We start from the raw sequence: 25,286 nt of genomic DNA on the forward strand, positions 1-25,286 counted from the left end.
TATCCCAAGTCCCCATCCATATGGTTTCCATTACTCTCCTTTACTGCTAGTAGTCCATTTAGTCTAATTTACCTACTTAGCTTATAGTCATGTACTAGTGATTTATTTTTTCTGATTACTTAACTGCTAATGCCACTGTATCACAGGTTCCCAAAACAATAGTGCAGCAACAGACAGATGCAACCTCTAATTCTGGAAGCTCGGTATCTAAAGAGTGATTTTATATTTCATTGTTATGACTTCTAGAGCAGTTGTAACTCTGAATAATTACAATAGCTTTGTAATTATTTATTATAAAATTATTAACAACTTTTCAGTACTTTGTTACAGAAAACTGTAATATTTTGATGTTTTTATCTTTTCTGTGTATAATATGCCATCATTTTTACTGTATATGACAAGCATTAAGTGGGATATGAGCAGAGCATTGATAGGGATTATAACAATAAAAATGTAGCCTACAAAAGTGAAAACTAACATTCACCATATACCACAGAGAGCATGTGTACAAACACAACCACTTATCAAGTGATTCTTTTTTATAGTTTGCAGCAAGATTGTTTGGCCTGCTAGTAAGGTGGGAATCACAGCTTTGAATAATTTTGTAGTGGTGATTTGTTTTGATAGGCAGTTCTATCTCTTATAAAAATCAATAATGTTGTATTATGGTTATCATATAATTTAAGAAGGGAATTTCACTTGAGATGAATTACTTCAAAAGTGGCTATCAATACACATATTCACAAACAGACAACAGTTCTTGTATGATAAATGTGATTAACCTGTCATGTATCAGAATGTGTCTAACATTTACTTGAGCACTTTCATGGTTTCACAGTGCATACATTGGATTAGATATGGCCATTAAAATATAATCTCCACTTGTTACTACATTTTTTTAATACACAGAAAAATAAACAAAATTTAACTTACATATTCCATGTTAACTTTCAGTCAGCTCAATAATTTTGTAGGTAGCGGGGAGCGGGCTTGGTAATTACGATAAATAATCACTTGATTCCCATTACATACAATGAATACTTTAATTCTTGCAATGCGTACAGAATGCATGCAGCGTAGAGTGTGTACTTCAGAGAACTGATCTGGCAAAGATACCATTGTTCTTGCTGCAATAGGGCAGCGATAATATCCCTACAGTTTCTTCGGGATTGTAATACCTCAGGATTCTGATCTGATTCTGTGTAACTTGAAATAAGAACATGGTTAAACTTGCTAACCCAGCTTGAGAAGCAGAAAATATACAGAAGTCAGCTACTGTAGAGTCCAGTACTTACTTAACAAATATGAGCTGCTGCAAGAATATAGTAAATGCCACATTTTTCAGAAATGATTAAATTTGTTAGAAGTTCTGATACAGTTATTAGTGGAGGAGGAGCAAAAGATAGTCTTATACATAACTTTTTGCAATGAAGTCATATAGATTTAGGCACAAAGGATGGAGTTCATGACAACAATTTGTGATCATTGCCTTGACAATGAGTCCATCAATGTTAAAAACTATGCTTAATTCAAAAACATAATAACCAAGGAATTGCTATCCTCTTGCTGACTGAATGAAATCCACATTGCTGGTCTTCAGTTCACTATTTGAGATTTTTTAAAAATTTACTGAATTCATATACTACAAATACTCATTCATTCATGCTCAAAAAATGTTGTTCCATCACTGAAGACAATAATTTATATCACATTACATGTGGATTATTTTTATTTATTGTTAATTTGGTTCTTACCACCATTGATGGAGTAAGTGATAGTTCTAGCCTTTATGGAACTTGGTGCAGTGATATGGAACACTTCATTCAAGTGTTCTTGCTTCATTATCATGGACCACTTTCAATGAAATCAAGGAAAATATACACTATCTTGCATTCACTGTCACGTTATTAAACACCTTATATTTGGGGGATTGTTGAAAATGTGCAACAACAGTTAGCCTGTTACTAATCTTGGCAGAACAAAACAAAACTCTTCTAGACTGTTGCCTTGTAACACCAGTGTTATCACCATGTGTACACAACAAAATTATTTGGTTGCTCAAATCATTTTTAGACACACAATATTCTTAGACTAACTTTAATTGTTTAAATGTTTCAACATTACTTATGTGCTTTAAACAATATCTGAACATTTTCTTTTCATTATGTATTGAACATGTTTTTTTACTCCTCATGCAGACCAGCTCAGTGAGTTGACAGCTACCCTTGTTGGGCCCCCTGGCCCACCTGGGAGAAGTCGACCGGGTAGACCGGGTCCCCCAGGGCTACAGGGACCTCCAGGTTTGAAACATGACATGGATGATTTTACATGTATGTGTGTATTACATTCTGTCACAGTTCCAGCAGTGAGTCAGAGTGTAAAATATGTGGCCTATCCCCTCTGTTTGGCATTTTTAATTGTTTATCTGAAGACCACTTGCTGTGATTCTGTGTCAGAATGTAAAGTGTATTTGCCTGAACAATAACAAAATTATGTTAAGGAGTAACAAATACTTTATTGAACTTGCTGATATCTCTTAAACCCATCAGTGAGTATATACAGAAGCATTGCTACAATTATTGTGCAATATTTTCTTTAAACAGTCATTTCAGAAAACTAAATTTCATATAAACTGGTACATACTTCCAATTTTCTGTTCTGCATTTTCATATTCTGTCTATATGAATAACAACACACTGGTTTCGCTGAACAGACAGTTGCAAAGATTCATTATCAGTTGGTATTTTGACAGTTTAAACTTTTATTTACATGCTCCTAACGAGAGAAAAGGGTTTATTGTTCAAGCAAACTGTACCTAATTGTTTTGTCTAAGCATCAGCCAGTGAATGTGGAGTGGAGTGAATAAACATGGAGCACCTGTTGCCATTGGCAATTAGTCCTGTATCCTGCTGTTTATAGATTGTACTCAAGAGTGTCCCTGCTTGCTCTGTTCCTGCTCCCACAGATCGAAAGGATGAACTAACTGCAGGACTGCACGGTCCACCAGGCCCCCCAGGCAAAAGCCGAGTGGGAAAACCAGGGCTTATTGGCCCCCAAGGCATCCCAGGTACCCCTCCCATAAATAGAACAAAACAATCATTATATTCATACCATTCTTTAATTCTCATCCACCTAAGGTACTAACCCTCATTTTCATTTCATTTTATGACTGTAACACTACTGGTGTCAAATGCGCATACTGATGAGCTATTTATTGTATGTTTGCTTTAAAAAAATACTTTACACAGCCACTTGGTCACAAATTGTGCACCTGTGTATTTAAAATCCATAAATGGACCCAAAGAGTAGTTTTACTCTGTTTGACAAAAAGATTCATTTCATGTGCATATTTCATAATACAGCCAACAGCTGTAAAAGTAGTAAATTCCTTATTTCCAGAAATTGAAAATTTTGTGACCAGTTTCCAAAATGAAAGTAAAAGTCCGATCCATTGAAGATTAATGCATAGTTCTTGTATTATTCTCTTTAACATATCTATCTTACTTTTAACATGTGTAGTCAAATATCAAAATGGCAGCTGTGTGGATTTCTGAGTGAAAGTATGTGCAAAGGACCAAACCATAGTCATATGTTTTGTAAATTTTTCATGCATAACATAATGCTTGTTCCACGGTGAGATGTGGACTGTATGAGTATAGTGCTTTCATAGTATCTCGTAAAAGTTAAAATAATTGTACATTTTACAGACTTTAAAGAAACATTTTGTTGAAATTTTACTGTAACTCTCATCTATGTTCTTTTTTCTGCTTAGTGTTTATGTTGTTAAAAATTATATTTCCACTCAAGTTATATTACCGAAGCTTCTCTTGCAGTAACATTACTCTTTATATACCACTTGTGTTGATGATTCATCTGAAATTAGAAGTGTTCCTTCATTTAGGGAGTGACTGTCGGTTCTCATTCATAATAAAATGTTAAATGCTGAGAACACTTTGCCATGCACTACACAGCAGTTCACTGAATATGTTTGTAGATGTAGATGTAGATACTAGCAGGATATATAAAAACATATTTAATTATGCTTTCCCTCTCTCACGGGTGTGGTACAGAAACCTGATTTAACAATGTAGACATAATTCACATATAACAGATTCTTAAATCAATGAAGAATTTTCTTTCTGTCTTTTTTATATTAAACCTTCAAAATTTCTTTCTTTTAATCTTTGCTGTATAATTTCTTTGGAGCTTATTCTGTATGCCTCTAAAGAGCCATACTCACATTCTTCTTACTTCTGACAAGTCTGTCATTACATATTTTAGCTCTCTTCCCGTTGTAAGTCTTGCTGCCTCTTTCTCAGTATAGATTCCCATGCAGTTTTAATCATCACTCCACTCGCTCCAGCTTTTTATTGCTGTATCTCCCAATTCTTATTTATAGGAGTCATGTAATTTCATTACACAGTTATTAAATTTTAATTTTGTGCAGTGCAGAATTTAATTGTTTTTATTGGCAAAACAAAACAGATAACACTTTCCAGGGGCATTTCCTTATGCCTGTTCTTAGTCAGTTACATCTTTATTATTTCTTTCCTTTCCTCCATGATACTCTCTACTAGATGTTTTCAGTTTTCCTCCGATTACTGGTTTCGCCGCACTGGTGAGTGCAAAGCAGATGAAATAACAGCAATGTTTATATGAAGACAAATTTTGAAAAGTGTTACAAATTTGAAGAGCAAAAAGCAAATGCAAAGAACGAAAAAGTTGGTTTCTAAAAGCCAAAAAATTGTGAAGGGTAAAAATGCAACCAAGTCTGTAGAGACATCTTCCTCTGCTAACAATGGGGTGGCGTGAAAGAGGGGGGGGGGGGGGGGGGGGGGAGGAGGGAGAGTTAAATGAATCTGGTGTAAGAAATTCTTATAAACTACAGTATGCTTAAGAAGGAAAAAATTATAAAAGATATCACATTTGCAAAGTGAAAACAGAATAAAAAGTAACTTGCACTATTGCAGGTTTCCTAAATTGTTGGATAAGGTCAGTTTTTACAGGTGAGGCACTTCCATACTAGGCTACATGCCCCATAAATACCTTCAGAGAAGACTTCATAACACTTAAATCTATATTCGATGTTAACAAATTTCTTTTCTTCAGAGGTCGTTTTTTTGCCATTGCCAGTCTACATTTTATATCCTCTCTACTTCAGCCATCATCAGTTATTTTACTGCCCAAATATCAAATATCATCTACTACTTTTAGCGTCTCATCTCCTAATCTAATTCCTTCAGTGATTTAATTATGCTTCATACTGTTATCCTTCTCTTGCATTTGTTGTTGTTCATCTTATATCCTCCCTTCAAGACACTGCTCATTCCTTTCAGCTGCTCATCCAAGTTCTTTGATTTCTTCTCCATAAACTCTAATTTCTTCTCCAAATGTTTCTTTGGCTTCCTTTACTGCATACTCAGTGTCCACAATGAATAACGTTGGGGATAAGCTACAAATCTATCTCACTTACTTCTCAACCACTGCTTCCTTTTCACACCCCTCGACTCTAATAACTGCCTACTGGTCTCTGTACAAGTTGCAAATAGCCTTTCATTCCCCTGTATTTTTCACTGCTACCGTAGAATTTAGAGATTGTATTCCTGTCAACATTGTCAAAAGCCAAAGTCTGTAAATGCTATAAATGTATGTTCACCTTTTCTTAATCTAACTTCAAAGAGAAATTGTAGGGTCAGTATTGCCTTGTGTGTTTCTACATATATCTCAAATCCAAACTGATCTTCCCCAAGGTTAACTTCTAAAAATCTTTAAATTCTTCTGTAAAGAACTCCTGTCACTATTTTACAGCTAAGACTTGTTAATATTCACACTTGATCCAACTGCTTTCTTTGGATTAGTAATTATTAAATTCTTCATGAAGTCTGAAAGTATTTGAGCTGTTTCATACATCTTGAACACCAAGTGGAATACATCATCTACATCTATGTGATTACTCTGTTATTCACAATGAAGTGCCTGGCAGAGGGTTCAGTGAACCACCTTCAAGCTGTCTCTCTACCATTCCACTCTTGAATGGCGCGGGTGAAAAATGAGCATGTAAATATTTCTCTGCGAGCCACGATTTCTCTTATTTTATCGTGATGATCATTTCTCCTTATGTAGGTGGGTGCCAACAGAATGTTTTTGCAATCGGAGGAGGAAACTGTTGATTAAAATTTCACGAGAAGATACCATTGCAGAGAAAAATGCATTTGTTTTAATGATTGCCTCTCCAATCCACATATCTTGTCTGTAACACTATCTCCCCTATTTTGTGATAGTACCAAATGAGTCATCCTTCTTTGAACTTTTTTGATGTCATCCATCTGTCCCACCTGATGCGGATCCCACACTGCACAGCAGCACTCCAGTATAGGGTGAAAAAGTGTGTTGTAAGGAGTCTCTTTAGTAGACCTGTTGCACCTTCTAAGTGTTCTGCCAATGAATCACAGTCTTTGGTTTGCTCTACCCACACCATTATCTGTGTGATCGTCCCAATTTAGGTAATTTTTATTTGTAATCCTTAAGTATTTAGTTGAATTTATAGCCTTAAGATTTGTCTGGATTTTTTTTAGGACTCATGTGAATAACTTCACACTTTTCTGTATTCAGTGTCAATTCCCACTTTTCGTACCATGTAGGTGTCTTATCTAAATCATTTTGCAATTTGTTTTGGTCATCTATTGACTCTACAAGACTGTAAATGACAGCATCATCTGCAAACAATGTAATAGGGCTTGTCAGATTGTCTCCTATGCCATTAATACAGATCAGGAACAATAGAGGGCCTATAACACTTCCTTGGGGAACATCAGATATTACTTCTGTTTTACTCGATGACTTTCCATCTATTACTATGAACTGTGACCTTTCTGACAGGAAATCATGAATACAGTCACACAACTGAGGTAATATTCCATACGCATGCAGTTTGGTTATACGATGCTTGTGAGAAACAGCGTCAAAAGCCTTCTGGAAATCTAAAATTATGGAATTAATTTGATATCCCCTGTCGATAGCACACATTACTTCATGAATATAAAGAGCTAGTTGTGTTTCACAAGAACAATGTTTTCAGAATCCGTGCCTGACTTTTTCATGGCTGGCTTTCCCAATGTTATCAGTAGTTCTGACAGAATGTTATCTACTCTGTGGGTCTTGTTTCGACTCAAGCCTTTCAGTGCTCTGTCAAATTCTTCTCACAGTATTATATCTCCCACTTGATCTTCATCTACATCTTTTTCCTTTTGTATTACATTGCCTTCAAGTTCATTTCCCTTGTACAGCCCCTTATATAGTCCTGCCATCCTTCATCTTTCCCTTGTTTGCTTCTTATCAGATATCCAAAGTCCTGTTTAATTTTGCTGTAGGCAGTATATATCTTTCACTTAGTGATATATGCTTCTAAATCCTTACATTTGCCCTCTAGCCATTATTGCATAGCCATTTTATATGCCTTTACTCCCTCCTCACCTGCTTCATTTGCTGCATTTTTTTATGTTTTCTCATTCATGAAATAAATTCAATACCTCCAATGTTATCCAAAGATTTCTATTAGGCCCTGTCTTCCTACTTATCTGATCCTCTGCTGCCTTCATTATTTCATTTCTCAAAGCTACCCATTCATCATCTACTATATTCCTTTCCCCTGTCATAATCAATCAATCTGGTTCTTTTACATTATTCTTAAATTAATACCTTTTTGCAATTCCTTCAGTTTTAATCTACAATTTTATAGCCAATAAATTGTGTTCAGAGTCCACACCTGCCCCTGAAAATGTCTTACAGTTTAAAATCTGGTTCTGAAACCTAATCAATCTGAAACCCTTCAGAGTCTCCAGGTCTCTTCCACTTACATAACCTTCTTTAATGATTCCTAAACCAAGTGTTAGTTATGATTAGGTTATTCTCTGCACAAAATTCTACCAGGTGGCTTCCTCTATCATTCCTTTCACCCAGTCCATATTCATCTACCATGTTTCCTTCTCTTCCTTCTCCTACCACTGAATATGTCCCCCATACCATTAAAATTTTGATTCTCTTAACTATCTGAATAATTTCTTTTATCTCATCATTCATGTATTCAACCTCTTCATCTGTGGAACAAGTTAGCATGTAAAATTGTACTACCATGGTGGTTTTGGCTTCATGCCTAACTTGGCTACGATAATGCATTCACTATGCTGCTCGTAGTAGCTTATTCACATCCCTATTTTCTTATTCATTATTAGACCTACTCTTGCTTACCCCTATTTGATTTTGTGTTTATAGCCCTGTACTCACCTGACCAATCTGTGCTTCATTCTTCATTTAACTGCTAGTGGCTCAAGCCACCTGCTTGAAAGAAAGCTCTCTCATTCGTCCAGGATATGTTTATAGAATAGTTCTTATAAGATATAAGTGCACAAAGACATAATCAGAGATGTACAGTAACTCTGATACTTTCAATTGTTTGAAGTTTGGCCTCTGCTTAGGTACAGACTCACAACAAAAGGGGGAAATGCCACAAAGTGTAATTTTCATTTTGCTTCATTTTTTACTTGCCTTTGTGGCCACCTTGAAAATTACTTGTATGAGTCAGCAGGTCATGCACTTAAGTGGCAATGTAATGATGGCATTAGACTGATTCACTTGTTTCCATATCTGAGAAGGTCTGTTGGAATGCTTACTGATCTGCCACAGTTTAAAGAGATATATTATCCATGTCAAGAAGATCTCCTTCCACAGTCAAGGTGATGTGGTGCATAATTCTTGGTGTGACCAGTTCCAATGTATGATTAAAGAAATTGTAATTGCTAGAATTTTTACCTGAGAGGAAGAACACTAAACACAGCACCTGTGTACCAGGTTAATTACTAAACCCTGCTTTCTTGTCGTGTGCAAATGTAAGACATTTATAAGAGTCAAGAATAAAATCATTTTGAATGTTAGGAAGCATCATTATAAATGTATAATGATGTGGTAATGCCCAAAATGATTTTATTAAATCTGGCACGCATTGTGGAAGCCTCTCTCAATATATGAAAGATTACTGTTGATTGCACTGTTTCCTTGACACAGAGTACTAAAACAATGAACTCTGGATCAATGTTTTATGAACATACACTCCCTCCATCTAGAACAATAGGAATTCAGCATTAAATTATATGTACATCCAGTATAGTCACATTACATTAATAAGCAGTCATGTAAATAATTACATGTAAGACATATCACACAAGTCTCATAAAGTTTACACTAAAAAGTATTGGAAAACCTTAAGAGATGTCACTGTCAACTATTCCACAAGAATCAGTCTTCACTCATTGTGGATAACTCTATTTCCAAAATATTATTGTGCATTACCTAGAAGAGAAAATATGACATACTAGCCAATCCAACTAATCAAACTGTACCAAAACAATGGAAAACAAGGTAATATTTTGCACATTGCAGTTTTCACAATTCTACTGGTAAACTCAGTGAAAAATGTGTCAAAGATTTACTGCTTATGAGTGCATTACTTGATGAAAATAAATTAAGATTGTTGCTCCAGATATTTCATGCGTTTAAAGAACATGGTTGACCTTACATTCTCATTTTTATGTTAGTTTTTTTTTAATTCCATTTTTCAACTATAATTACCATAATCTATCAAAGCCTGTAAGTAATGTGTAAAATAAGCACCAAGAACTATACGGAAAAACTGTATTGCCCACAGGTTTCATATGTTTGGGTACATAACTGCATGTGGGCACATAATTAGAAGTATCGGTACGAGCTGTGCAGCATTAGAACCTGCGTGTACATAGTACGATGTAACCAAATAGCCCTTGAACAAATAATGTTAGCATTATTGATCACAGCCACAGGAGTCAGCAAAAAATACACTGTTTGTTTGGTCATTTCGAGCTTGAAATTCAGAATAACTTAACATGCAGGGCATAAACATCAGAGTTAATCTCATAACTGTGCACAAACTCCATTACAAGCATGGAAGATATAAAAAGCATAATCAAAGAATAATAAAACACACACACATATAAACCAGCTCCTCTGGTGTCTAGTGGGAAATGAGTAACTGCACGATACTGCCTTATCAGCTACCACGGTGAAGGAGCAGCATTATTCCAAATAGCAGGCTGGGAAGGGCATGCAGCGACCAGATCTTGAGGTATGTGTTGGCAGGTCCACTGATGGAGTTTGCACAGATGGCTGTGGAGTCAGTGATGAGGTGGTTGTTGAGTGGGGTCATAATTTTGGAAACTCTGGCATTATTGCTTCTTGGAAGATTTAAGCCAGTTTAATCATGTCTATAAAAACAATGGTAACCCTTGTGTTAGTTGAAATGTTAAAATCTTGTCTCCCATTGTGACTACATGATAAGATCCTGAGTATGCGGCTGCAAGGATGGTTTGATGCCTTCCATGCCTAATAGCATGTGCGAACAGGTTTTAAAGTCTTGATGCTCAAAGATGGTGGCTGTACCATGTCTGTGAGACTGGTGTGGACAGATTTGGGCAATGTCTCCTCACAGTTTGAGTTGGAATGCTGGTCAATCATCCCTTGGTTATGACAGAGCGTTTGTCTCCACAAATTCTCTAGGAAGCCTCAATGTCTCACTGTACACCAGTTCTACTGAAGAAGTGTCTATATCTGGTTTGAAAATGTTTCTGAGGCTGAATAGTACCATGGGAAAGGCCCTGGTCCACTCAGTGTTGTTGCACACTAGTGCTGCCTCAAGTGAGTAGCGTCGTCTCTTGGTCGTCCTATTACAGGCTGGGTGATCACTCATCATTTTGTGGTGAGTTGTACCATGAAACATAGCGAGTAGTCTGAGCATTTCAGATTCAAATTTTCGTCCTCTGTCTGTCATAATATGTAATGGACAGCCAAATCATGACACCCAATAAGACACAAAAGCAAAAGCCAGAGTTTCTGCCATAATATTGTCCACTGGTGCAGTTTCCAGCCAACGGGTGCAACAATCTATCATTATAAGTATGTACTGTAGGCCATCAGATAATGGCAATAGACCAACAATGTCAATGTGGACATGATTGAAATGGGCTGTTGTGACAGGACAGTTCCCTATTGGTGCTTGCACATGGTGGTGTATCTTGCTGCACACATTTAAGACACCACCTTGCCCATTCACGGCAATCTTTCTGTATTCCCAGCTAAACATAACGATTTGTCATTAGGCGAGTCATATAGCGTATTGAAGATAACCCTTCTGAAGGCAATAGGTAAGAACAGCTTCAGCTTTCACCTGGTCATGTCACAGTATAGCTTTATATCACTCTCTGGAACTTGGATAAGTTGAGGATCAAATGCTTATATTCCTGCTGATAAAAGTACTTTCAGTTCTTGATCTGGTTGTTGAGTGGGCAGCGAGTTTGATATAATCGATCATGCTGGTAATGCTTGTAACCTTAGAGAAACAATCGGCTACCATATTGTCTGTACCAGAGATGTGCCAGATATCTGTGCTGAACTGCAAGATGAACATTAGCCGACTGTGTTGCTAGCTGAGCAGTTCATATTGTTCTTGCAAAAGGCATATGTTAGCAGTTTGTGTTCAGCGTAGATGATAAATTCTCTAGCTTCTTGGTGAAGCCAAAGTATTTGGCACGTTACCCTTGTTGTTTGGGCCGGTGAGTGCTACAAGGAGTTAATGGCTCCCGTAACTTGGCAAAGTGTGGCACATGATGGTGATAAAAATATAAAATACTGAGAAATCAACCAAATTCCTTGGCCGTATTTGGGCATGAAATCTGTAAGATGGCTTCCACCTTCACTGGCAATGGTAGCGATCCTGCTGCTGTTATCCTATGCCCTAGGAAATCTGGGACTGGCCAAACATATTTAATGGTGTTCAGGACAATGCCATGATGATGCAACTGCTTGAACACTTCTGCTAAAAGCTGCCGATGCTGCTCTGCCAGTGACGAAAAAACCAAAATATCATCTAGATAAGCGAAAGATAATATTAGGCCCTGTAGCACTGAGTCAATGAAGTGTCATGTTTGAGCAGTGTTTGAGCGTCCAAAAGTTATAAATACATGTATGCTCTCAAACATGTCAAAATAAGTGATGTCATCAGCTTGGGAATATCTCGTACAGCTACTGCATGCTCTTGTGCAGTCAAGAATGCTAAAAATAACTGCACCACTCAATACATATTTATAGTAATGTAACGATGGTACTGGATACCTGTCAGGTATTGTTCTGGTATTTGGGGCTCAGTAGTCACCACAAGGCCACCATGCAAAACCCTTTTTCAGGACAAAATGCAATGGTGAGGACCAGGAACTGTTGGAAGACCACGTTGCACCTTCATGAATCATACTCTCGTGCTCTGCTTTCGAAATTTTAAGACAATCTGCTCTGCAAGATGTGGTGGGACGGTTGGTTGTCTCTGTGTAGTGGACGGTGTCATACCTTACCTCTTTAGGCACTCCAGCAGGTCATGTCAGAGCCAGAAATCCATGCAGCAGCTCTATGTACTCATTATCTGCCACCCGAATTACTTTGACAGTATGAACAGCTGCATCCCACTGAAATCCTGATGCTATTAAGCTTGTGATGTCAACTAGGTGTGAGTACTTCATGTCCAGCAGTAGATTGTAATTGGTGAGGAAGGGTGCTCCAGTGATAGGTTCGGCGACCTCTGCAACGGTAAAATCCCGTGCAAAGGCTAGTCGTAAACCCACCTACCATTCATTGTTATGACCAAGTTGTTTGCAGCAGTCAGACAGAATAAGGCGAGTGGTCACTTCCTGTGCAACATAGTCTGTGAGTAAATGGACAGATTGGACCCAGTGCCTATTAAACATTTCCAACTGGACTCCTGATCACTAACAAAAAGGCATGGAGACACTAATTGGCTATCGGAGGAGGCACCTACTTCCAACTACCATTACCATTTGAGAAAGTGCAGGGGGTTGTGCATCTGCACACTTGCTCACTGAATTTCTGGTGATACCAGCAGATACCTTGCTGCCCAGGCTCAGTTGGGGAAGAGGTCATCAATGATCTCATGTGTGAGCATTGGCAGTATTGATTACAGCTTCTGTTAATCTTTGGATCATGTTGAGATAACAGTTTGCTGATCTGCTGCATCAATAGATCTACCTTGGCCGCCAAGGTGTCATAATCTCCATGCAAAACAGTTGGTATCGCACTAGTGCACTACAAAGTGATTGTGTCCTACATTTTATCTGCCAGTTCCACTACTATGACCAAGTGGGTGTCAGACTGTAATGTTATAATTGCAGTAGCAAATGTCTACTCTATATTGTGTGAGGAAAGCTGTCCAGAATGGTTCTCTTGTCTACTTTGTTGCTTAGGTACCACCAGTATTTCAAAGACTTCCTGCATCCAATATCTTCCTGAGTAGGAACCTGACAGATTTGCTCTTCCTGTGATGCTGAAAATCGCTGGATCAATTCTGCTTTAAGCTGGTTGCAGGAGTTAGCCTCTGGTGGCAAGGTAATCATATCTTGAACTTCCGTGGCATACTGATCGTCTAATAGGTTTACTACAAGCACAAAACTTGGTAGTATCTGCCGAAATTCCAGAATAGAAAAAACTGGTCTACTCCTGCACAAACCACAAAGCTGCATTGTGTGGCCTTACAGTCAATCGTGACATGGCAGGATTCGCATCAGTCATTTTGCAAATCTCTTCTGCAAGTGCTCATTAATCCAATGATACTATGCAGGTAAATAAAATTGTTATCATCATTTTTTTGTACAAACTGTGTGTGTATTTAATATGATGAAACCAAACTACACAAAATTCCCTCAAACCACTAACATTAGCTTTATTGGTCACAGCCACAGGAGATAGTGAGAAATACATGGTTTGTTTGATTGTTCCGAGATTGCAATTCAAAATAACTTTAATATGCAGAGAGCAAATATCAAAATATGCCATAACTGTGCACAAACTCCACTACATGCATGGAAGATACAAAATATAAAAAGCATAATCAAAGAATAACAAAACCACAACACATATGTATATAAATGCAGCACCTCTAGTGTCTGGCATGAAACGTTTGAATGGTGCAGTGTTTGTAAACACTTACACATCCCACATACAGTACAACACTACATCAATGCACAATGTCACCACAATAAGGTATATTTCACTGAAACAGAGATTTTTAATAAATAAATTATAGTCTACTCCCCACACTGTGAATATAGAATTAAAATTAAGTTTTGAGTTAAAGTTATATAGCAGATTCTAAGAGCATCTCTAAAAGTTACAGGGCATAAGTCTTTTGGCAATGCAACAAACATCTTCTGTAAATGCATTTTTTTAAATTTCAATTGTTAGTTATCTACTGCATGGAGGTAAATTTCCACTTTATGACTAACAATTGTTTCTCACCAATCCCTTATAAACTTCCAGGCGATGCAGGACCACCTGGCCTGCAGGGAGAGAGAGGCTTCACTGGTCTCCCAGGTCCAGTGGGCCCAAGTGGACCACCTGGTTCTCCTGGAGAGAGAGGTGACAAAGGGGACAGAGGACCAGAGGGAGTTGGAATAGAGGGCCCTATGGGACCACGTGGCCTGCCTGGTATGTGTTGTATGCAGTTTGCAGCTCTTGTGCAATGTACTCTGTAAGATGTTTCATTTCTTTAATTTCCATGATGCAAGTGGTCAGAGTTCCTAGTTCCTGCCTGATAATACTTGTATTTGTTAATTTTACTAAGATAAACCCTCACTGATTTTGCCTATCATTCATAAATAGATTAATTAATTAGTGTGGACATTTGGGTGCCTGGGTGTGTGTGTGTGTGTGTGTGTGTGTGTGTGTGTGTGTGTGTGTGTGTGTGTGTGTGTGTGTGTGTGTATATATATATATATATATATATATATAAAACAGAAAGAAACTTCCACATGGGAAAAATATATTAAAAACAAAGATTCCAAGACTTACCAAGCGGGAAAGCGCCGGCAGACAGGCACATGAACAAAACACACAAACACACACACAGAATTACGAGCTTTCGCAACTGGCAGTTGCTTCGTCAGGAAAGAGGGAAGGAGAGGGAAAAATGAAAGGATGTGGGTTTTAAGGGAGAGGGTAAGGAGTCATTCCAATCCCGGGAGCGGAAAGACTTCCCTTAGGGGAAAAAAAGGACAGGTGTACACTCGCGCACACACACACATATCCATCCGCACATACACAGACACAAGCAGACATATTTAAAGGCAAAGGCCTTTAAATATGTCTGCTTGTGTCTGTGTATGTGCGGATGGATATGTGTGTGTGTGCGCGAGTGTACACCTGTCCTTTTTTTCCCCTAAGGGAAGTCTTTCCGCTCCCGGGATTGGAATGACTCCTTACCCTCTCCCTTAAAACCCACATCCTTTCATTTTTCCCTCTCCTTCCCTCTTTCCTGACGAAGCAACTGCCAGTTGCGAAAGCTCGTAATTCTGTGTGTGTGTTTGTGTGTTTTGTTCATGTGCCTGTCTGTATATATATATATATATATATATATATATATACTCCTACTAGAAAACGACAGAGAGATCAAACGTTTATATTACCTGTTTTCGATTAAATGTTTCTGTGTGCCCCACACCAATCTGCTACAGGTATGTGGTTGTCTTTCCTTTATTTTACATATTTTTTCCATCCAGGAATTTTTATTATTGTTATACAGATATCCAATTGGATGTCATGTTGTCTTTCCTTTCTTGACTCCAGACTGATCTTCCCCGCCATGGTTTCTTTAAATTTTCCTGCTAATCTGAGTAACAATAGGTTTTTGTAATGTGGCATATGAAAGTAATTTTCCTGTGAGCTTTTCATTCTTTGTTGCAGTACACTTGTGTCATATATCCTGTTGAAAGGTTGGTTGATCCGCAGCTTGCTCTATGTCCCAAAGCCTTTAAGGCTACAGCTGGTATTTTATCACAGCCCATTGCTTTCATCTTTATGAGATCCTTAATGGCATTATCCACATCTCAGTATCTTTTGCCCATAGTCTGCGTCATCACATTCCAATTGACATTCCAGTCTTAGTAGTGTATGAACCCCTTGTATTTTATATAATTCTTCAATACGCTTCTTCCACAAGTCTTTGTTCTCTTCTATGTGCACTATTATAAATCCATTTCCATTTAGTATAGCCTATTTCATGACTTTTCTTGGCTCTCTGTTGCTTAGGTTAATTGTTCTATACATTGATTCTAATGTACCTTGATATTACAGTCCTTCAGTATCTTCACACTATCTTTCCATTCACCCCTCTGTACCCCAGTCATTAAAACTTTGTAGTTTATTGTACACCTTTCTGTACTCCCCCTCCTTTCTCCAGAATGATTTTCATCAGTTTTACCTGACATACGTGTTGTAATCCAATTTTTCCTATTCTTTCCCTTCTTACTTCTCAAGTCTCTTCTTCCAAGACTTCCAGAAATGACACTTTATTGTAAAGGTGCATCTTGACCATGTAAGTTATAGAATTACCAGTTTCAGCTACTGTCCTCTTCAGATCTGTTACAAATAGACCAACTGTGGTGTGACAAACTAAGTTCAGTTAGCTAAACCTCAATCTGCAAAAATCCTAGGAATACCTGAGAAATAAAAATAACAATTAATAACATCACTGATAGCCATGCTTATCAGCCATACATATCATTAAAAAATCTGACATAAGTACTATATCAGAATTGATATCTACACACATATATAAATAGTAAGTACTGCTGATAGCTGGGGGTGTCCTACTGATCAGTATTGTACATCCAGTATTTAAAATGCAGTACGCATAGTCATTAATTAAAATTATTTCATAAAGCAAAATGAGTATCTGACAATAAAACATAAACTGACATACAATATGTGGAAATAAAATCCATATTCAAATCTACATAAAATGCGTAAAGGGTAAAAATAGGAAACTCCTGAGAAATTTTCGGCTGAGTCCTTTCAAAATTGCCAATATTCAAGCAAAATATGAAGTTGAAGAAGGACATTTTTTGTGTTGGCTACCTTGGTGTTGCTTGGTATTAAGTTAGAAATAAACACAACATACAGGAATAGCTGCAGAGCTACAGTTAATTTGTACAAGGGTTGCGCAGAAAGTAATGTGCCGTACTTTCTTTTCTTCAACAGTTCTTCATTGAACACAATGAGAATTATGTACACAAAAGACTTGTGTTTTATCTACACACCCTATTTTTCCACGTAATCTCCTTCCCGTTCTATGGCCTTCCTGCAGTGCGAAACAAGAGTATGTTTGCTCTGTCAGTACCAATCTTGTCCTGGTGGCAGAGCCAGTGCTTCACTGTGTGAATCACCTCCTCATCATCCTCAAAATGTCTTCTCGAGTCATAGTGTGTCTGTCCTCAGAAATGACAATATCAGATCACTGCAACATGTTAGGTGTGACAGCCGCAGATGGTCTCCCCGACTGCTGCAAATGGTGGAGCTCCACCGAACTGCCTTCTGATGACCTCATCCTTCATTCCCAGTCACTAACTGTTCTTCTGTCAACAGCAGAAGAATAGATTTTGTGCAATTGTTTTTTAATATTCCTCCCAGTTTCTTTTTCTGCAGTGAGAAATTCAATGACTGTCCTGCAGCTATGCCGTCAGAAGTGACAGAAACTTGGTGCACTCACTCAGGAGACTAAAGGGTTGAACCAAATGTAGTTTCTCTACTTTTATTATGATGAATCATTTTAAATGTAAAAAACAGTCCAATGAAGTTTAACTGCAAATATAAGTAAGATGCAATTGGGTGCCCTTCCTTCGCCTATGGGCCTGGGTATGTGCAGAAAGTTATTGGGGAGGGGACAGGGGAGTACTAGTAAGATAATAAGTTGTACAGAAATTGCAAAAGCCTTTGTCTTGTCTCACTATAATACACTCCAGATTCCAAGGGGAGGAGGAGATGGCTCAAGTGACCCCTTTTATCCTGCCCCTTCAAGCCCCCCCACCCCCTCCCCATAACCCACCTTTTTTGCCTTGCACACACTTATGCCTGTGGGGTAATTACACAGAGTGGTTAGGAAATTGCACATATAAGAAGACAGGCTAATGTTATAGGTACATGAATGAAAACAAGCACCATTTAAGTTACTCACCAAATTCTGTTAGGAGATTAGAATATTGAAATGTGTTTAAACAGTAATACAGAATGTGTAATTATCTTCAATTTAACAGTTCAACAATGTTAAGAATTTTCAATTCTTGGATAAGTACCCATTGCAAACTTAATCCTGTGATCTTTGGTACAAACAACGTGATTCCAACCATAACATCAAACACACAAGGACTACATTTTTTTTTCTCTTTATTTGTTTACACAGCAGCATAACACATCAGTTTCTTTACTACATGTAGATAGCGGTTTCAATGCACCAGTAAGACGGTTATCATAGTCAGCATCATTATCACAAATTCTGGAAATGTCTGATACCTCGTATGAGTCTGGTGTTTTCTCCTTACTTATGGTTTTCTTTTCCTATTTTCTGATTGCTCTGTAAAGCATCTACATACAGCTTTCTTATTCCTGTTCTTCAAACCAGTCTCTGTTTTCTTGTCAGCTTATTCCACCTTCTTTTTCATGGAGAGTGCTTGTTAATATTTGTGAGTGTTGTGTTTCACATGCCTTTCTCCTTATGTTTATGTTGGGTTTTAGTTTAGAAACTGGAGATATTTTGGTACAAGAATTTTTTTGGAGGTAGGTGATTGAGAATCTTCATACAGAACTTCAGATTGTTGTAAGTTATTTCGTATTTTGAATACTGGCAGACTTGAGTGCTTGAAAAATCTTGAAATGACTCAGAATTTGAAATGTCAGGCTCATGAGTTCCTTTTACGGCAAGCTGTTTCATTTCACTGGCTGAAGCAAAATCATTTTCTGAAAATCTTGCTTTCTCCAGGGCAGCAATTTTCTTGAATGACTTTTTTTAACACTCAGGTACACCATATTCAGTCACCTGTGGATATCTTGAAGTTTTAAGGAATTTTTTTTCAATTCCCTGTATAGTGCATCATTCAGCAGACTTAAGAAAGTCAAATCAAGTCAGGTAAAGCAGTTGAAAATGGTTAGATGCATGTGACAGTAATGATTCAACATGGATAAAATTCTCTCTGCAGTACTAAAATGTTAAATTTGAAATAATACTGGTATGGCTGTGCAAGATAAGAAAAAGAGGATCAATTTCTGAAATGTTTCTTCAAGTGTACTAACTAATCAAAAGATAACTCAGAATTAATCTACTGGTTCTTTCACCATTTGTATGCTGCTCCAGTTGATTCATTTTTCTGAAGTGTGGGAGCCATTCATTTTGTGTGGTAGATTAACATTGATGACATATAATTTCCAGCAGCATTCCTGCAGAAAAAATCTGTAATGGTTCATCTTCATTCAGCAGAAATCACAGCTCCTACATTTTTGCCTCCTTTAGGTCCATAAATTTTCAGGGATTTCTTCTGAACCAATGTAATGCCCATTTTATATATGCTATGTACTCTACTCAGTTCAAAATCATATGTTTTCATACCTTTATTTTATCTATTTTCTTAATTTGAATAAAATAGTTGTTTCTCTTCAGCATTAAAAGACATGACCCTATACAAACTTGTTCTTTCAGGCTGCCTCAATTTTATCTGATAATTTCTTTTCTGAAACCCATATAACCAGTCTTTAATGGCCAAGCCATTGTCTCTCTTAAAATTCTTAGGGATTTTCTTTTCTTTGATATACTTAATAGCCAGGAATCTCAGGATGATGCATATTAAGCCAAAGTATAATTTTACTAATGTCAAAATGTATTGCTTAATCTGTCTGTCTGTCCTTGCTGAAAACAGGTTCGTGACAACGGGTGAAACAGGTGACGTCTGCAGTAAAAGGTTCCTTGAAGCTAATTCCCGAATCTCAATGGCTTTCCCAGTTTCCCTTGTTTTTCTCTCATCATTTATGGCATTCAGAGACCCATCCAACTTCTCTAATATGTAAGACTTTGTCAGTGGTGTATAATTTCTTGGCATCTGACAAGGGAGAAAAACGCATGATCTTAATTTCTGGCAACAGACCAGATGTGAGAAGTTCAGGTATCTATTTCATTACTGTCTGTTCTATAAATTGTGTAAAATAAATAAATTACTGGGTTGTTGCTTGAAGCAAATTGTTAAATGAGATAACTGTCATATTACTGTTATGAACAAGTTACCATCATAATATCAATTTATATAGCCTACTACAAAATTAGAAAACAGTGTTTACAAGTACCACCAGATTGTATAATGTATTTAATGTGAGAATCATGCACACTTGCTCACTTTTAGCATACTTTTACCCCAGTTTGCCATTACATACTATGCAATCACATCCAGTATGGTAAACTGCTGTATTTTGAAAGCACATCCGTGCAATAATATGATGACTTGCAAGTTTCAATAAGATATTCAGTTAAAAATAAATAAGTAGTAACTGTAAGCCTATATTCATTTCTTTCCATCCATCAAAACTAACAAGAAACTGGCGTCTTTTACATTCCCTCATTATACGTTCCACAGCTCAAATGGTGCCTGTCTCCCTGCGTCTGTTTGTTACTTACACGAATCAAAAGACAGAAGCAGTAATTGGAAGGCATCATGTTTACCACAAGCTTAAGAAACGAAATACATATGATTACATGCTCCCCTGTACTCTTTTATGTTATTTTGTCTCTTTTAAACACATCAAATGTAAAATCAGATGTGTGCCACATGTCTAATTCAGTATCCTTTCACTTTTTACAGGGCCACCTGGACCAGAAGGTATTGGACTGCCAGGAAGGGAAGGGGAAAGAGGGGAACCTGGACGACCAGGTAAAAATCTGTTTTCTTTTTGATGCAGTACAATGAAGATAAAATAGAGTAATACACTAACAAGACCAGTCTGTTGAAGTTCAATGGTCTATTAGTCGCAGATAATGTTTATCAAGAAAATATGAATGTCTTCTTAAAGAGAGGCAAATACTATCTGGGTCACTTATTATAGAGAAATGAGTCAGACTGTAGGTATATTTTTTATTGTATTAAAAGTGGTCACCGTACCCTTTAACAAATACTTTTAATAATGATTTGAATGTCTGTTGTCCGGGGTCCCACAGGTTTCAGTCTTAGGTCCTTTACTGTTCTTGATATACATTAATGACTTACCATTCCACATTGATGAAGATGCAAAGTTAGTTCTTTTTGCTGATGATACAAGTATAGTAATAACATCCAAAAACCAAGAACTAAGTGGTGTAATTGTAAATGATGTTGTTCACAAAATTATTAAGTGGTTCTCAGCAAACGGACTCTCTTTAAATTTTGATAAAACACAGTATATACCATTCTGTGCAGTAAATGGCACAACTCCAGCAATAAATATAGACTTTGAACAGAAGTCTGTAGCTAAGGTAGAATTTTCAAAATTTTTAGGTGTGTCCATTGATGAGAAGTTAAACTGGAAGCAACACACTGATGGTCTGCTGAAACGTCTGAGTTCAGCTACATATGCTCTTAGGGTTATTGCAAATTTTGGTGATACGAATCTCAGTAAATTAGCTTACTATGCCTACTTTCATTCACTTCTTTCATATGGCATCATATTCTGGGATAATTCATCGTTGAGTAGAAAAGTATTCATTGCTCAAAAACGTGTAATCAGAATAATTGCTGGAGCCCACCCACGGTCATCCTGCAGACATCTATTTAAGGATCTAGGGATCCTCACAGTATATATATTCACTTATGAAATTTGTTGTTAATAATCCAACCCAGTTCAAAAGTAATAGCAGTGTGCATAGCTATAACACCAGGAGAAAGGATGATCTTCACTATGCAGGGTTAAATCTGACTTTGGCACAGAAAGGGGTAAATTATGCTGCCACAAAAGTCTTTGGTCACCTACCAAACAGCATCAAAAGCCTGACAGATAGCCAACCAACATTTAAAAATAAATTAAAAGAATTTCTAGATGACAACTCCTTCTACTCATTCGCTGAATTTTTAGATATAAATCAAGGGAAAAAAAACAACTTAAACATTAGTGTCATGCAGTATTTTGTGTAATGTAATATCTTGTACAGACATCTTTTATTAACCTGACACGTTTCACATCATTATGAAGTGTCGTATTCATGATCTATGGAACAAGTATTAATCTAATCTGTTGATATAGTACAACAGTATAGTACAACACTACTTCATGCATGTAATAACTGGAGACAGCTTATAAGCATGTCATTGTCTCCTTTTTTGTAACAGGATTGCCTGGTGTACGTGGAGCACCCGGGCCACAGGGACCTCCTGGATTCTGCGAGTACTGTAATTACCCTGAAAGTTACCTGCAAGCAGCAAGATCATTCCAAAGGGCTGCTGGCAATACTAAGGGGCCTTGAATTTCCACTTCATGAGTCAACCCCACCAGAAACAGTGTCTGAAGAGTAGAACTTATTATCACTCTACAGAGAAATGGATAAGTGTTCCTCAGCTAAGATATTGAAAACAAAAATGTAAAGCGAACTTTTTGCTGGTAGGTTTATTGGTTATTGTTGACGTGTGTAAAGAGAACTGTTATTGCATTGGCAATGTACACAAGAAACAAGTTATACTTTAAATTTACTTGTTCTGTTATCTTTGATGTCTGCTTCAGAAGTTTACCAAAATTCCACATATTATTAATGTATGTCTGTTGTACCAGTATGACATGCCACTGAGCTTTCACAGATAAAGCTGAAACGAGTAGTTCTAAAAGTGCCATTTTCAGACATACTGGTACATTGAGAGTTTCATCATCCCTCAAGTGCCATACAGTATTCAGAGTGGTAATTTCACTCTCAAGAATTTATGTGCTTAGTATCTGTAAATGTTTTATGTGCCAAGACACAGTGATGTGGTTGTCAAATTACTCCAGCAACAGACAACAAAATACTTGTCACATGTCAGTATCTAACTTCAAACATGCCCGGGAGAAAAAGGAAGTAGTTCAGTTCATACCAGCATGCCAGAAGCAAGAAATATATAACTTTCTTTCTTTCAATTGTTTCCTTTTAAGAAAGCAAAAGCCTGACATATGAATTTCTTCTGCATAATAAGTTTGAGCTTTATAATGTGTTCAGTCTGATGTTTTTGCACACAGAAAGTGTTCTAGTATTTTGTGGAGAGGTTAAGTGTTAGTAATGATCACTGCCATGGAAGCAACAATCTGATTTTTATCAGCAATTGTTGCTTCTGTAAATGTATTAGTCCTTTGTGTTAAGAATTGTTTCATAAAAGAAGTTTTATTTAGTTAAGAGTAGCATGACTTCAATGATGCTATTAATCAATTATTTTAACAGTATTGTTCATTTTTGCCAATTTTAATTTAATGTTAACCAGGAGCAGAGGATTGAATGTTTCATATGTAAGGAATGAATCATGTGATAATTGTATAGTCATCTGTACCACAGTGCTTCATTGTGTTACATGGAAATTCTAATATTTCCAAATTAACTGTCTCACACTCTAATTGCCCCATTGTGCTCTTGAACATAGCCATGAAGTCATTAACAGATGTGTGTTCCTAGCATTATATTTTGTATAATATTTGTTATAAGCAGATGTATGATAGAGAAATCTCAGTGAATGTGCCATATTCCTTTAATGTTAGTTACTAAAATGTAGCCTCTGAATATCTCTTTGTCATGAAGAAGACAAGCATCCTGAAAATTTTTTAACTGCAAAAACTTGTGCTCGGTCAAGATGTGCGCAAAGTGAGTCAGCAAATAAACAGAGGCAAACAGTTCAGAGTGACATTTTGTATTTTTATAATACTTCTTTTTCTTTATCAATTTTGTCTTGTATTTATCTTTACGTTTCATAAAATTTTATTTTTAATCGAGAAACAAATGATATGTTGAAACAAATGATATGTTTCTCAGGCAGAACCTGATTCTCAAGACTTTATTTCAGTTAAAATAACCTGAAGTAAATGTTGCATAACCCATTTAAAACAATATGCAGTAAATGTTGCATAACTTATTTTATAAAAGTTATAATAGATATTTGTGATGCAGGAATCTGCAACAATATATAAATAGAAGGTGCACTTATTTCGGGAAAATTGTTGAAACCTCACATAATTTTGTAGAAATGTATATAATCAAAATGAGTAATACAAAAGTAAATTAAGCTGATTGTAAATGTCGTATCATTGTAAACATAACAAAGAAAATGAAAATAACATAAAAAATGATGAAAAAATTCAATCAAACACTTGCATGTTATCATTTTTTGTCACACAGTTTTGAATAAAATTTTCAAACAACTATCTACATCATTCATTTTCTGTAATATAGACATTATAGAACTTGGATTAAAATTTAATGGTCCCATGTCAATACCTTTCAGACATTCTGTTCATACTACACGTTTGGAGTGAAGCTCAACTGATCATATATTGTGTATAAAAATGATCTAAATATAATTCAAGATTCATAATTGAAGATACCCATTATGGAGGATAGACGAAAAGCACCTGTTTTCTATTGAACAAAGAGTGTTATCTACAGAAACTCAAACTGAAAAAATATTAGCCTACTAGCTTTCAAAACATTCTCATGTACATTATCCAAAGAAAAAGGCATTTAGGAAAGGTAATGAAGCAAAGGAAGTGTCACTCAGTCTGTTAGGCCAAGAAGGAGAAAGGTATAAGAAAGAAAACTAACCAAGGACTCAATGTGTTTTGTCTGTGCCCCGTTGTACTGTTTCTGTTTTGGTAACCGATAAGGTTTCACACTTCTACACCAAACAATGCAGAAATAATATATCATTAGTAGCCAGTACTTACCTTTAACAGGTAAAAGTTTAGTACTATTGACAGACATACATAAAAGTACATGAAAGAATCTCAGATTTTGTAACTGTTAATTCCATCCACAGGGAAGGGAGATGATAGTTTTATGTACTGTTATATGTGCACATCAGTATTACTAAAATATAATACCCCGGATGTAATTACTGACCAACAGTTCTGTCTCTTAATTTTATTGATTTTTCAAGTGAATTTTCCTTTTGATCTGAGGACATCCATACTGAAAATGTGTAGGCCCATTCCTAAAAATAAACCATGATAATAGGAAAAAAACATAATTTCATTTTGGTAATGTGAGCCTTAAATATTGAATGGCACAAGTGGAGAACACATTTATGTGATTATTTTGTAAGGTGACGTAACTTCTTGAGCCTCTTTAATCTTTCCATATCTGTAGCCAGTGTCCTTGTTGATCTGTTTAGATATTCATAAATTGCATAACT

General features: G+C 36.6%; 1 protein-coding gene across 5 annotated transcripts in view; it reads left to right on the forward strand.

The window, feature by feature from the left end:
* Nucleotides 1-24,300, forward strand: part of LOC126278179 (collagen alpha-1(IX) chain-like) — a 1,015,797-nt gene extending 991,497 nt beyond the window's left edge. For 4 of the 5 annotated variants that reach the window (XM_049978085.1, XM_049978082.1, XM_049978080.1 and 1 more), the window contains 4 exons: nt 2,199-2,300; nt 14,404-14,571; nt 20,760-20,828; nt 22,257-24,300. In XM_049978085.1, coding sequence (XP_049834042.1) covers nt 2,199-2,300; nt 14,404-14,571; nt 20,760-20,828; nt 22,257-22,390 — 473 coding nt within the window. In that variant the 3' untranslated portion in view covers nt 22,391-24,300. Of the gene's footprint in view, nt 1-2,198; nt 2,301-2,965; nt 3,068-14,403; nt 14,572-20,759; nt 20,829-22,256 lie in introns of all 5 variants that reach the window. The other variant, XM_049978081.1, reaches the window with a different exon arrangement.
* Nucleotides 24,301-25,286: the final 986 nt, after the last annotated feature.

The sequence above is a fragment of the Schistocerca gregaria genome, chromosome 6 (genome assembly GCF_023897955.1).
Source record: "Schistocerca gregaria isolate iqSchGreg1 chromosome 6, iqSchGreg1.2, whole genome shotgun sequence".
In the NCBI taxonomy this organism is placed as follows: Eukaryota; Metazoa; Arthropoda; class Insecta; order Orthoptera; family Acrididae; genus Schistocerca; species Schistocerca gregaria.